This window comes from Gorilla gorilla, chromosome 5 (genome assembly GCF_029281585.2).
Source record: "Gorilla gorilla gorilla isolate KB3781 chromosome 5, NHGRI_mGorGor1-v2.1_pri, whole genome shotgun sequence".
Lineage (NCBI taxonomy): Eukaryota > Metazoa > Chordata > Mammalia > Primates > Hominidae > Gorilla > Gorilla gorilla.
The window spans coordinates 113,719,574-113,733,485 of record NC_073229.2 but is presented as its reverse complement, the minus strand read 5'-3'; the positions used below and the strand labels follow the sequence as shown (position 1 = coordinate 113,733,485).

General features: G+C 47.1%; 1 protein-coding gene across 11 annotated transcripts in view; it reads right to left on the bottom strand.

Moving 5' to 3' along the window:
* Nucleotides 1-10,732, bottom strand: part of ANKRD6 (ankyrin repeat domain 6) — a 66,928-nt gene extending 56,196 nt beyond the window's left edge. For 8 of the 11 annotated variants that reach the window (XM_019029879.3, XM_055391832.1, XM_019029876.3 and 5 more), the window contains exon 1: nt 10,527-10,676. In XM_019029879.3, coding sequence (XP_018885424.2) covers nt 10,527-10,646 — 120 coding nt within the window. In that variant the 5' untranslated portion in view covers nt 10,647-10,676. Of the gene's footprint in view, nt 1-10,526 lie in introns of all 11 variants that reach the window. The other 3 variants (XM_019029877.3, XM_063707774.1, XM_055391829.2) reach the window with 2 other exon arrangements.
* Nucleotides 10,733-13,912: the final 3,180 nt, after the last annotated feature.

Here is a 13,912-nt window from a genome sequence, read left to right as displayed (position 1 = left end):
GAGGGTCCTGCCTCATACCTAGAAGGCAGAAATGCTCAGCTCAGAAAGGCCAAGAAGAATGTAGACAGACAGGCTTTGCTGGGTTTCCCATGAAATCAGCATTAGATCGTGCCCTTTCTGTCCAATCATATTTCTACATGGCTAGCCACACTCTTTTGAACCTAAGCATAAAAATGGACAATTTCCCCTGCATTTTTGGGTCCTCATTCTGAAGGCTCCTGTATGTACATGTTAAATAAATTTTTATGCCTCTTCTACAATTTATCTGCCATTTGTCAGCTGATTTTTCAGTGAGCCTTCAAGGGCCAAAGGGAACTTTCCTCCTTGCCTCCTGTGGGAGCAAGGACTCTCGAACCACATGGCCAGGGTTTGAGTCCCAGCAGTTTTGACACTTTCTAAGGGAAACTTAGGGCAGGTTACCTGATCATTCCTTGCCTCAGTTTCCTCATCTGTAAAATGGGGATAATAGCCATGGTGAGGTTTAAAATACTTAATTGTTGTAGAGCTCTTACAAGAGTACCTAATACCTTGCAATTGCTATCAAAGTGTAAGAAATTCACAGTCAATAACATTATTCCCCTCATTCGGCACAGATGGGATGTGAGTACCTTGCTAGGCACTGGATGAGTTAAAAAATAATCAATATTTTATGTCCACTTAGATTTTATAACTATGGCAACATGTGCTATCACATTTAGTGCTTATGGAAACTCTGTAAGGTTTGTGAGGAAATAGAGACTCCTGTCATGATTGGCCTAATCCGTGGTTCTGAGGCGGGGATGATTTTGTTCCTCAGGGGATGTCTGTCAGTGTCCAGAGACATTTTTGGTTGTCAAAATCCAAGGAAAGGAAGTACTACCAGCACATCTATGGCAAGAAGCCACAGATGCTGCTAAATACCCTACAATGCACAGGACAGCCCCAATAGCACAGGATGATCTGGCCCAAAATGTCAGTGATGTTGCTAAGGCTGAACAACCCTGGCCTACATTAATAAGCTGTTAATAAGCAGCAGAACAGGTGCCTACACCAAGGTCTTTGGATTCCAAATTCAGTGCCTTTCTCCTCTGTCAAACACAGATAAATGTAGGAGAGACACTATGACCCAGGTCACAGTGATGATGTGGTGGGGAGTTCTGAGCACCCACAGAGCAGTATGAAGGACACAGAATGCATAGAGAACAAGGTTACATCAATTGGGAGGAGAGCAAATTCCATCCAGGGTACCATTCACTGGGTGGACTTCATGTTGGTGGTGGCTCCTGAGCTGAGTCCTGAATGGGCAGGTCCTTCAAGGGGCAGAGTGGATGCAAAAGGCCTTTCAGAAGGCAGTTGCAAGGAACACTATAAGCTGAGTTTCCCAACAGCAACACTATAAGTTCAAAGATGAGGCACTGCGTTTGAAGTTCTTAGGCAAAATAATTCTCTGCCTAGGTTTCTATACCAAATTGTCCCGTAAGCAAGAGGGTAGAATAAGGAGTTTCAGACACGCAGACTCTCAAAAAATTTATGTCCATATTCCCTTTCTTAGGAAGAAATCAAAGAATGTGCAGTATCAAAGTTAGAGTGACATGGGTTCCAGCAAACAGGGATCTAATACAGGGGAGAGGTGAAAGGACTTCTCAGGATGACTGTGCAGAACTAGAGAGCAACCCAGATCAATCAGAAAGAAGGATAAATGACTCCAGAGGGGATATCCCCAGGAAAACACTCGGGCTGATAAATAGGTAATAGGTTTACTCATGGAGAATTGCACTAAGAACGGTTTTACAGAGTTATCGGATAGTAGATGAAACATTTACCAATAAATTTAAATCAAATTAAACAAGCGAAAAAATTAGGGTAACTATCAGCTCCAGGAAAAATAATAAGCTATATATTTTTAAAAAAGTAATCATTCTCAGCTAACCAGTGAGCAGCATTTACATAGTCACAATAATTATAAGTCTGATTTTAAAATTGTGGTATTTGGGAGGCTGAGGCAGTAGGATCGCCCAGGAAGTTGCTCATTATTATCAGCTAGGCATGGTGGCACACATGCCTGTAGTCCCAGCTACTCAGGAGGCTGAGGCAGGAGGATTGCTTGAGCCCAGGAGGTTAAGGCTGCAGTGAGCCGTGTTCGCACCACTGCACTCCAGCCTGGGAGACAAAGCAAGACTCTGTGTCAAAACAAACAAACAAACAAACAAACTGTGAAGAGCTCACACTTTCTGACTTCAAAACACATTAAAAGCTACAGTAATCAAAACAGTTGGTATTAGAATAAAAATATATAAAACCTGTGAAATATAATAGAAAGCATAGAAATAAACCTTCATGTGTATGGTCAAATGATCTTCAGCAAAGATACCAAGACCGCTCAATGGGAAAAGGATAGTCTTCTCAACAAATGGTCCTGGGAAAGCCAGATACCCACATGCAAAAAAGTAAAGATGGACCCTTACCTTACACTATATAAAAAATTAACTCGAAATGGAATAAAAACCTAAACATAAGATCCAAAGCTATAAAGCTTCTACAAGGGGAAAAGCTTCATGACATTGGATCTGGCAATGATTTCTTGGATATGACAATGAAAGCACAGGTAATAAAAGCAAAAATAGACAAATGGGACATCAAGCTTGAAAATGTTTGTGCATCAAAGAACACAATCAGCAGAGTAAAAAGACAAGCTACAAACAACGAGATACCACTGTAAAGCTACTAGAATGGTCAAAATCCGTAACACTGAAACACCAAATGCTGGTGAGAATGTGGAGCAACAGCAAATCTCATTCATTGCTGATGGGAATCCAGCAGTTTGGCAGTTTCTTACAAAACAAAACATTCTTACCATGTGATCCAGCAACTGCACTCCTTGGTATCTAGTGAAAAAAGCTGAAAGTGTATGTCCACACAAAAAACTGCACATGAATGTTTATAGCACCTTTACTCATAATTACCAAAATTGGGAAGCAACCAAGATGTCCTTCAGTAGGTGAATGCTTCCAAAACTGTAGTATATCCATACAATGGAAGATTTTTCAGTCCTAAAAGGAAATGAACCATCAAGCCATGAAAAGACATGGAAGAACCTTAAACGCATATAACTAAGTGAAAGAAGCCAATATAAAAAGGCTACATATTGTATGATTCCAACAACATGACATTCTGAAAAAGGTAAAACTATGGAGACAGTAAGAAGACCCAGTGGTTGCCAGGGATTGGGGTGGGAGGAGGGAAGGGGATAAATAGGTGAAGCACAGAGGATCTTTAGAGCAGTAAAAATAATCTATATGATACTATACTGGTGGATGTATGTCATTATACATTTTTCCAAATCCATAGAATGTACAAGAATAAGCCGTAATGTAAACTATGGACTTTGGGTGATAATGATGCGTCAGTATAGGCTCATCAGTTGTAACAAATGTATCACTCTGGTGGTGGATGTTGATAATGGGATAGGTTAAACATGTTTAGGGGCGGGAGCAATATGGGAAATCTCTGGACCTTCCTCTCAATTTTGCTGTGAATCTAAAACGGCTCTAAAAAAGTACTCCTAAAGGCAACCACAGAATGAGAAAAAATGTTGCAAATCAAATATATGATAAAGGATTAATATCTAGAATATATAAAGAACTCTTACAACTCAACACCAAAAAAAAAAATCAAATAACCAGATTAAACAATAGGCAAAGGACTTGAATAGCCATTTCTCCAAAGATGATACACAAATGGCAAACAAGCATATAAAAAGACATTTAATATCACTAATAATCAGAGACATGCAAATCAAAACCACAGCAAGATATCACCTCACACCCATTAGGAAGGTCAGTAAAAATAGTAGCACTTTGGGAGGCCAAGGCCAGCGGATCACGAGGTCAGGAGATCGAGACCACCCCTGGCTAACACGGTGAAACCTTATCTCTACTAAAAATAAAAAAAAATTAGCCAGGCATCGTGGCGGGGGCCTGTAGTCCCAGCTACTCAGGAGGCTGAGGCAGGAGAATGGCGTGAACCCGGGAGGTGGAGCTTGCAGTGAGCCAAGATCACACCACTGCACTCCAGCCTGGGCGACAGAGCGAGACTCCGTCTCAAAAAAACAAACAAACAAACAAACAAAAACAGAAGGTAAGTATTGTCAAGGATGTGGAAAAGTGGGAACCCTTGTGCACTGTTGGCAGCACTGTAAAATGGTGCAACAGCCATGGAAAACAGTATGGAAGTTACCCAAAACTTTAAAAATAGAACTACCATATTTCACTTCTGAGTATATAACCAAAAGATACGAAAGCAAGGACTCAAACACCCATGTATACCCACGTTCATACAGCAATATTCACAACAGGCAAAAGGCGGTAGCAACCCAAGTGTCCATCAGTGGATGAAGGGATAAACCAGATGTGGCATATACATAAAATGGATTATTATTCAACCTTAACAAAGAATGAAATTCTGGTACATGCTACATGAGTGAATCTTGAAAACATAATAAGTGCAATAAGCTAGTCACAAAAGGACAATATGGTATGATTCCACTTATTTGAGGTGCGGCTAACACTCAAATTCAGAGACAGGAAGTAGAATGGTGGGTGCCAGAGTCGGGAGGAGGAAATGAGAAGTTAGTGTTTAATGGGTATAGAGCTTCAGCTGGGGAAGACGAAAAATTTCTGAAGATGGATGGTGGTGATGGTTGCACAATAATGTGAATGTATTTAATGCCACTGAACTATACATTTAAAAATGGTTGAAGTAGTACATTTACTATGTATATTTTACCACAATAAATAAAATTTAAAAATATAAAAGAAAGGCCAGGCATGGTGGCTCATGCCTGTAATTCCAATACTTTGGGAGGCTGAGGAGGGAAGATCACTTGAGACCAGGAGTTCGAGACCAGCCTGGGCAACGTAGGGAGACCCTGTCTTAACCATTAAAAGTGTGCATGCCTGTAGTCCCAGCTACACAGGGAGCTGAGGTGGGAGGATTGCTTGAACCTAGGAGGTGGAGGCTACAGTGAGCTATGTTCATGCCACTGCATTCCAGCCTGGGTGACAGAGGGGAGCATATCTTAAATAAATTATATACACACACACACACGAGTATAACATAAATAAAATACTAAACTTGACTTCATTAAAAAAACTAAACTATTGAATCAGGTGGTAGAACATACATATTCATTGGAAATATGGAGACAAATACCAGAAAAGAAACATCTAGAAGGCTGAAAGTTGTTTCTTTGGAGTGTAAATTGGACTGGGCTAAGGGATCACTGTTTTTATTAAAAACCTTTAGCAGTATTTGAACTAATAGTTTTAAAATTCCAATGGGAATCTTTGCTAAAGATAACTATGAAAAAGCAAATGATGTATAAAAAAAGACAGGCAAGCACTGGTGAGATTGTAGAGAAGCTGAAACCCTCATACATTGCTGGTAGAATGTAAAATGGTACAGGTATTCTGGAAAATAGCTTGGCAGTTTCTTAACGTGTTAAACAGATTTGCCATACGACCCAGCAATTCCACTCCTAAGAATATACTCTAGAGAACTGAAAACATATTTCCAACACAAAAACTTGTATATAAATTTTCACAAAAGCATTATTCATAATAGCCCCAAACTGGAATCAACCACAAATGTCCATCAACTGATAAAGAGATAAACAGAATATATGTATACAATGGATTATTACTCAGTCATGAAAAGGAATGAAGTATTGATACATGCTACAACAGAGATGAACCTTGAAAACTTTATGCTAAGTGAGAGAAGTCAGACACAAAAGACCACATACCATATGATTCTATTTACATAAAATGCCTAGAAAAGGTAAGTTTATAGAGACAAAAAGTAGATTCATGGTTGCCAGGAGCTGGGGGTGGGAATGGGAAGTGACAGCTAATGGGTACTAAGATTTTTACTGGGAGCCAGGCGCGGTGGCTCATGCCTGTAATCCCAGCACTTTGGGAGGCCAAGGTGGGTGGGTCACCTGAGGTCAGGAGTTTGAGACCAGCCTGGCCCAACACGGTGAAACCCTATCTCTACTCAAAATACAAAAATTAGGCAGGCATGGTGGTATGTGCCTGTAGTCCCAGCTACATGGGAGGCTGAGGCACAAGAATCACTTGAACCTGGGAGGTGGAGGTTGCAGTGAGCTCTCCTGCCTGGGCAACAGACGGACAGACAGTCTAAAAAAAAAAAAAAAATTGCTCCCTCTCCCCTCTCCCCTCTTTCCACGGTCTCCCTCTGATGCCGAGCCGAAGCTGGACGGTACTGCTGCCATCTCAGCTCACTGCAACCTCCCTGCCTGGCTCTCCTGCCTCAGCCTGCCGAGTGCGCAGGCGCGCGCCGCCCCGCCTGACTGGTTTTCGTATTTTTTTGGTGGAGACGGGGTTTCGCTGTGTTGGCCGGGCTGGTCCCCAGCTCCTAACCGCGAGTGATCGGCCAGCCTCGGCCTCCCGAGGTGCCGGGATTGCAGACAGAGTCTCGTTCACTCGGTGCTCAATGGTGCCCAGGCTGGAGTGCAGTGGCGTGATCTCGGCCCGCTGCAACCACCTCCCAGCCGCCTGCCTTGGCCTCCCAAGGTGCCGAGATTGCAGCCTCTGCCCGGCTGCCGCCCCGTCTGGGAAGTGAGGAGCGTCTCCGCCTGGCCGCCCATCGTCCGGGATGTGAGGAGCCCCTCTGCCTGGCTGCCCAGTCTGGAAAGTGAGGAGCGTCTCTGCCCGGCCGCCATCCCATCTAGGAAACAAGGAGCGCCTCTTCCCGGCCGCCATCACATCTGGGAAGTGAGGAGCGTCTCTGCCCGGCCGCCCATCGTCTGAGATGTGGGGAGCACCTCTGCCCTGCCGCCCCGTCCGGGATGTGAGGAGCGTCTCTGCCCGGCCGCCCCGTCTGAGAAGTGAGGAGACCCTCTGCCTGGCAACCGCCCCGTCTGAGAAGTGAGGAGCCCCTCCGCCCGGCAGCCGCCCCGCCGGAGAAGTGAGGAGCCCCTCCGCCCAGCAGCCACCCCATCTGGGAAGTGAGGAGCATCTCCGCCTGGCAGCCACCTCGTCCGGGAGGGAGGTGGGGGGGTCAGCCCTCCGCCCGGCCAGCCGCCCCGTCCGGGAGGGAGGTGGGGGGGTTAGCCCACCGCCCAGCCTGCCGCCCTGTCCGGGAGGGAGGTGGGGGTTCGGCCCCCCGCCTGGCCGGCCACCCGGTCCGAGAGGTGAGGGGCGCCTCTGCCCGGCCGCCCCTACTGGGAAGTGAGGAGCCCCTCTGCCCGGCCAGCCGCTCCGTCCGGGAGGGAGGTGGGGGAGCCAGCCCCCCGCCCGGCCAGCCGCCCCGTCCGGGAGGGAGGTGGGGGGGTTAGCCCCCCGCCTGGCCAGCCGCCCCGTCCGGGAGGTGAGGGGCACCTCTGCCCGGCGGCCCCTACTGGGAAGTGAGGAGCCCCCCCGCCCGGCCAGCCGCCCCGTCCGGGAGGGAGGTGGGGGGGTTAGCCCCCCGCCTGGCCAGCTGCCCCGTCCGGGAGGTGAGGGGCGCCTCTGCCCGGCCGCCCCTACTGCGAAGTGAGGAGCCCCTCTGCCCGGCCAGCCGCTCCGTCCGGGAGGGAGGTGGAGGGGTCAGCCCCCCGCCCGGCCAGCCGCCCCGTCCGGGAGGGAGGTGGGGGGGTTAGCCCCCCCGCCTGGCCAGCCGCCCCGGCCAGGAGGTGAGGGGCGCCTCTGCCCGGCCGCCCCTACTGGGAAGTGAGGAGCCCCTCAGCCCGGCCAGCCGCCCCGTCCGGGAGGGAGGTAGGGGGGTCAGCCCACCGCCCAGCCTGCCGCCCTGTCCGGGAGGGAGGTGGGGGGGGTCAGCCCACCGCCCAGCCTGCCGCCCTGTCCAGGAGGGAGGTGGGGGTTCGGCCCCCCGCCTGGCCAGCCGCCCCATCTGGGAGGTGAGGGGCGCCTCTGCCCGGCCGCCCCTACTGGGAAGTGAGGAGCCCCTCCGCCCAGCCAGCCGCCCCGTCCAGGAGGGAGGTGGGGGGGGTCAGCCCCCTGCCCGGCCAGCCACCCCGTCCGGGAGGTGAGGGGCACCTCTGCCCGGCCGCCCCTACTGGGAAGTGAGGGGCCCCTCTGCCCGGCCACCACCCCGTCTTGGAGGTGTACCCAACAGCTCATTGAGAACGGGCCATGATGACAATGGCAGTTTTGTGGAATGGAAAGGGGGGAAAGGTGGGGAAAAGATTGAGAAATCGGATGGTTGCCGTGTCTGTGTAGAAAGAGGTAGACATGGGAGACTTTTCATTTTGTTCTGTACTAAGAAAAAATTCTTCTGCCTTGGGATCCTGTTGATCTGTGACCCTACCCCCAACCCTGTGCTCTCTGAAACATGTGCTGTATCCACTCAGGGTTGAATGGATTAAGGGCGGTGCAAGATGTGCTTTGTTAAACAGATGCTTGAAGGCAGCATGCTCGTTAAGAGTCATCACCACTCCCTAATCTCAAGTACCCAGGGACACAAACACTGCGGAAGGCCGCAGGGTCCTCTGCCTAGGAAAACCAGAGAACTTTGTTCACTTGCTTATCTGCTGACCTTCCCTCCACTATTGTCCTGTAACCCTGCCAAATCCCCCTCTGCGAGAAACACCCAAGAATGATCAATAAAAAATAAAAAAATAAAAAAATAAAAAATAAATAAAAAAATAAAAATAAAAAAAATAAAAATAAATATTTTGAATCTAAAAAAAATTATATATATATAAAATTTTCTATTGTGACAATAGAAATGTTCTAATATTTGAATGTGCTTATATTAGTCTTCTCAGGTTGCCAGAACAAGAGATTTGTTCCTCAGTTCTGGAGGCCAGGATGCGTGAGTTCAGGGTACCCGCATGGTCAGGTTCCAGTGGGGGCCCTTTTCCTAGCTTGCTGATTACCACCTTCTCACTGTGTCCTCACATAGCAGGGAGAAGGAGAGACAGCAGACCCTGGTGCCTCTTCTTACATAGAAACTAATTTCATCACAAGGGCTCCACTCTCATGACCCCATTTAAAAACCTAATTACTTCCTAAAGGCCCTATATCTCTAAATACCATTAGGGATTAGGGTTGAAAAAAACGAATTTGGGGGAGAAACAATTCAGTGCATAGCAGTGGTGGTATAAATACACTAGAAATTATTGAATTGTACAATTAAAATAGGTGAATTTAATGAATGTAAATTATATCTTAATAAAGCTGTTTATAAAATAGCAAATAATTAAGTCTATGTATAGAAAAAACTTGCAGACTATGCCCTAAGTGCATTAAATAAGTTATTGTTATTATAACAATTCTGAAAAGCTGACATTATTATCCCTCTTTTACAGATAAGAAACTGAGGCTCAAAGAAGTTAAGCAACTTGCACAATTAGCAAACAAAGCAGAGTTAAAATCTGTGAGCAGGTGCCCTAACTACAGAGTCTGCACTCTCTCCCATTTGTGATTGCCTGGGCCCTGGAAAGTGCTATGGGTAGATCACACAAGCTCTGAGTTAAGGCCCCCTTCACCTTCAGTTCCAAACAATCCAATCACCATTTATGGGCAAACCCCTGTTCACCTCCATGGGGACCTACAAGTAGCTCAAGACCTCTCTGGAGGCCGGCATGGAATGTGAAAACTGCACATAAGTAAACATGAAAATAGGAGCTGACCGATCTGCCACAGGAGGTCAGAAGTTAACAGGTGACCTTCTATGAAAATTAAACTTTGCCCCTCTTCACAGCTCTTTCTGGGGAGGACTGGAGGGTGGGCTTTGGAGCCAGACCCTGTGGGTACAAGTTGCATTTCCACCACTCAGTGGCTGAGGGACCCTGGACAAGTTTCCTCATCTCCAAAACAGGAATGAGAAGAGAATCTCTTCTAGAGGGCTGTAAAGTGCTTACAGCAATACTAGGGCTCAATAAGTGCTTGCTATCAGCGTTACTTTGCCAGCGTATTTAAACTCTCCCTCTAGCTGCGCAGAGCCTGCCTTTTCTTGGCTTTGCTACAAAACTGCCTTTGGCCAGTATGGTCTCTTATCTTTCATAGTCTTCTCTGTTGGCGCAGGGTAAGCAATGCCCTCCAAAGCTTACCACCCATCTTCACTGACCCACATGAAATCAAAGCCTATAGACGTTGTAGCAGTCATCTGGTCCAGGCCGTCATCATACAGACGGGGACAATGAGACTCTGCACAGTGGAGGGGCTGTGCACAAGCTGGTCCACCTCCCCGGGAGGCCCATCTAACGTGATTATCGCACACTCTGTCCAGTAAGCTTTTGTGTCCCAACTTCTCCCAAGAGATCTCCTCTCCATTTAGCTAAAGAAATAGGTGAGAAAAGCCACCGTGATTTTAAAGACTGTCAAATGCTAATTACAAGTCGCTCCACTTGAAAGATGGCAACAAAAGCATTCTTAATAATCCTCCTTCTCCCCAAACCTCCATCACTGGAAGAAAAGCCAGTTCTTTGAAAGCTGTGAACCAAACACGGCAGTTTTTCGGACAATGGTTAAGAGGTAGGCCAGTTCCCAGGGAATGGCTACAGCGTATTTTTCTCTTGTTACCTTGGTAACCGCTACCTTGGCGCCCTTGTTGATGAGCTGAACCACATTCTCTGTTTGGCCTTTGTACGCAGCTATGAGAAGGCGCTCTGAAAGTGCAGCGACCGCATCTTGCTGGCTCATGAATTAGGAAAGAAAGGTTTTCAGGGAAGCGGTAGACAAGTTCCTTCAGCTCAACACGAAGTCACTGGCCCGGCCTGGCACCCAGAGGTAAAGATGTTCACAATCATCAGAAGATGTCTTTATGAATATGCCATCTTCGGGACCTAGGGGTTACAAAACAAAGGTGCCATCAGGGCCACTTGACACACAAGGACAGGTCACACCTCTTCTCTGTGATTTTAAGGCATTCTGCTGCTTGCATGTTGCAGGAGAGGGGAGCTGTGGGAGGCAGGACACACGGGAAGCACACTCCACAGCAAAGCCCCTGAACAGAACTTCCAAGTGGAAGGCAGCAGAATGTGCCAACCTCCCTCCCTTCTTCCCCCATCAGGGACATCCTCCGGAGGAGTATGGCCAGAACTGCAAGGTTTGCTCTGTTTTTCTCCCAGGGAGCGGAGGCCTGGTATAATCCCCTAAGCACCACCTGGTTTACACACCGCCTTTGGCAGGGAACTGTACCGTGTGTGATCATCAAAGGCCCCCTGGTTGGATTTTGTGCGTCCACCATGGCTAACGTGCCGCTTCCCCAGTGGGTCAGTGGCCTGTGGAACACACCCCACAGAGACCCTGCTGAGTGGGTTCTCTCTTTGGGGTTTTCTCCTAGCATTTACTGCAGTTCTCTCCCTTCATCCTTTTTTCACCGTAAATAGTGTAGTTCACGAGTTCTGGAACAGATGGAGAGCTGGGCACAAGCCTGGGCCGATTCCTGGTTCCAAGTGGCTGAAACAATCCACCTTGGGGACAACACAGATGCTAAACACTAACAGTGGCTCTGCCAATACAGGGGGCTGGTCATGTTGCTTCCTTGCTAACAGGAGGAAAAGAAGTGGCACCAAAACCACCTATGGAACACTAAAGCCCTGTCGCAGAGCAGTGATCTGGAGGGTAGTAACTAGTAGCAAACTGAATTCTTCCTACCACATAGCAAAATGAATAGAATTTTAAAGACTGGGACTCCCCCCAGTATACCTGGGCTGCCATTAGACCCAACCAAAGCCATTGGTAATTATTTCAAGGGTGAATGGTAGAAGAAGAAATACTTCTTCTTCTAATCCAGTCCTGCTAGAACAGCAAGGAAGTGAGGGCTTCTTTGCATTTTAAAAGATACTTATTAAAAATACTAGTATAAACAAATGGAAAGAAAATGCTACAACAGAGATACCATCCTTCAACCCAAACCCTACCACACATCCTAACTTTGAAGGTCTGGAAGATGCAGCCATCCTTTACATTTGTTCCCAGGCACACCCAAATGTCCTTTCAGTCTCTAAAGATTAAGGAATTGGCCATGATACGGCTGGAAAGCCCTGGACCATATCCTGTTTGAACTCGTTCACTGTGGCATTCAGGCAGGTTGTTTGGCCAACCCCTCTGTGAGGCTAGGGTTAAATGCCCACATATAAAACAGACATGAGAACATTTATCTCCCAGGACTGTGGTGGGTATTAAAGAGGGTATTTTATTATGTGAAAGTATGGCCCAGATGTGAATACTGTAACTTCGGAAAGAATTCTTACCCCCCACTCTTGTGAATTATCAAACTTTCTCATCATTCTCCATCTGTTGCTCAAAATGCAGGTAAAGAATAGCAGAAAAAGAGAGAGGAACTCTCGCAAACCCATCCTGCTCCTGCTCACTGGGTCATTAGAAACAAAACAGATCTGGTGAAGGGTCTGCTCTAAAGCAGCTTGGTGAGTCACGGTCTGAGATCCCTGGGATATGCCAGAAATAGAACAAGCCAAAAAAAAAAGAAGGAATAAAGTTGAGACTCAAAACACTGAAAGTAATGGAACTGGAAATGCCTTTGAAAATTCTCATGGTCACGCTGAATGGCCACAGTCTGGGCTTTATCTTTCCCAGACCGTTACACTATTTGAAGTGGTTTGTTTTTAAAAACATAGGTGCGCTGCCTCTTTTCATTCAGGTAATCTGTGCTTTGTTCAAACCAATTATACTGAGCTTCTGCTCTGTTTGCCCAAATATTGCAAAATCACTCCAGGCCTAAATGGCAGGAAAATACAGAGTATTAGCCATGACTTACGAAATGATCTCCCTTCCACAACCACACCGTTCCCATCATCTACCCATTTGTTAACTCTAGACACTAGACCCAACTGCCCCCTTCCATTCTAGGACCTTTCTTGCAATGGGTATTTGAATGTCTCAAGTACAACAGCCCAGTTCATACAAATATTTTCATGGCTAAAATTCTACTCATTCTGCTCCATGGCTTAGCCCCTGAGGGTAGAGGTTTTTTTTTGCTGCAACCTCAGTACAGCCCATCAGCTGAGGTCACAAGCTCCACACCAGCAGCGCTGTGCAGCCTCCTCAGCAATGGATGCAGGGGTCCAGCTGGCCCATAGTAAATTGATAGCCACTCCCCTCCCACCCTCCAGTCCCATGCAATGAATTCAGCCTCCTGGATACTGAGACTGAAGTATACACTTATGCCATAGCTGCAGGCTACTGAGATAGCCTTGTTTAGATAATTACCACTGGTAAACAGCCCTTTGCAAGCACAGCCCACATTAATTTTCCTTTTTGTTTGGTTAAAGATAGAAAAATACTACAGTGGTGAGAAAACATTGGCCAAGCAGAAACACCCTTCTATTTTTTTGCTTTTCAGTTACAGCTACTTAAGAATGTTCCTCTCACTCCATCCCCTCCACCATGACCAAAGCACCCACAGAGCAGCCTCCAGAACAGGTCCCTCACACAGGACTTTGGATACTCTCCCTACCAGAGTCATACAGAAAACTGCCTGCAAGATCAGGAACAGAACCCTGGCTTTCCAATTCCTAGTCTGTTGCCAACACCATCCCTGTGTGCTTGGACATCTCAAACTCATTTTCAATTTAAACCCAGTAATCGCCTCCTTACTAGGATCTCCAGCCTTCACCTGCAGGTGCATTTACACACAGTTTGTGGGTGGGAAGGTATCAAATGAGGGTCTTCTTTTCTGCTTCCTTTCTGCTTCTTCCTGCACCTTCAGCCTTGGGTGTGGGTGCAGGCCCAGCAGAGATACCAGGTGCAGGCCAAGCAGAGACACCACCTCTCTCCCTCCCTCATGGTCACTGTTCCTAAGTCCCAAATCTTTACCTCCCATCTAGAACAATGATCCCCATTCCTTAGAGTGAGAAGACACTTTGCTTCTTCTCATCTGATGCCCTGACCTGACAAATTGGACCAGATAGAGATGTGTGTGTTGCAGGGGTGGGGGGCAGTTT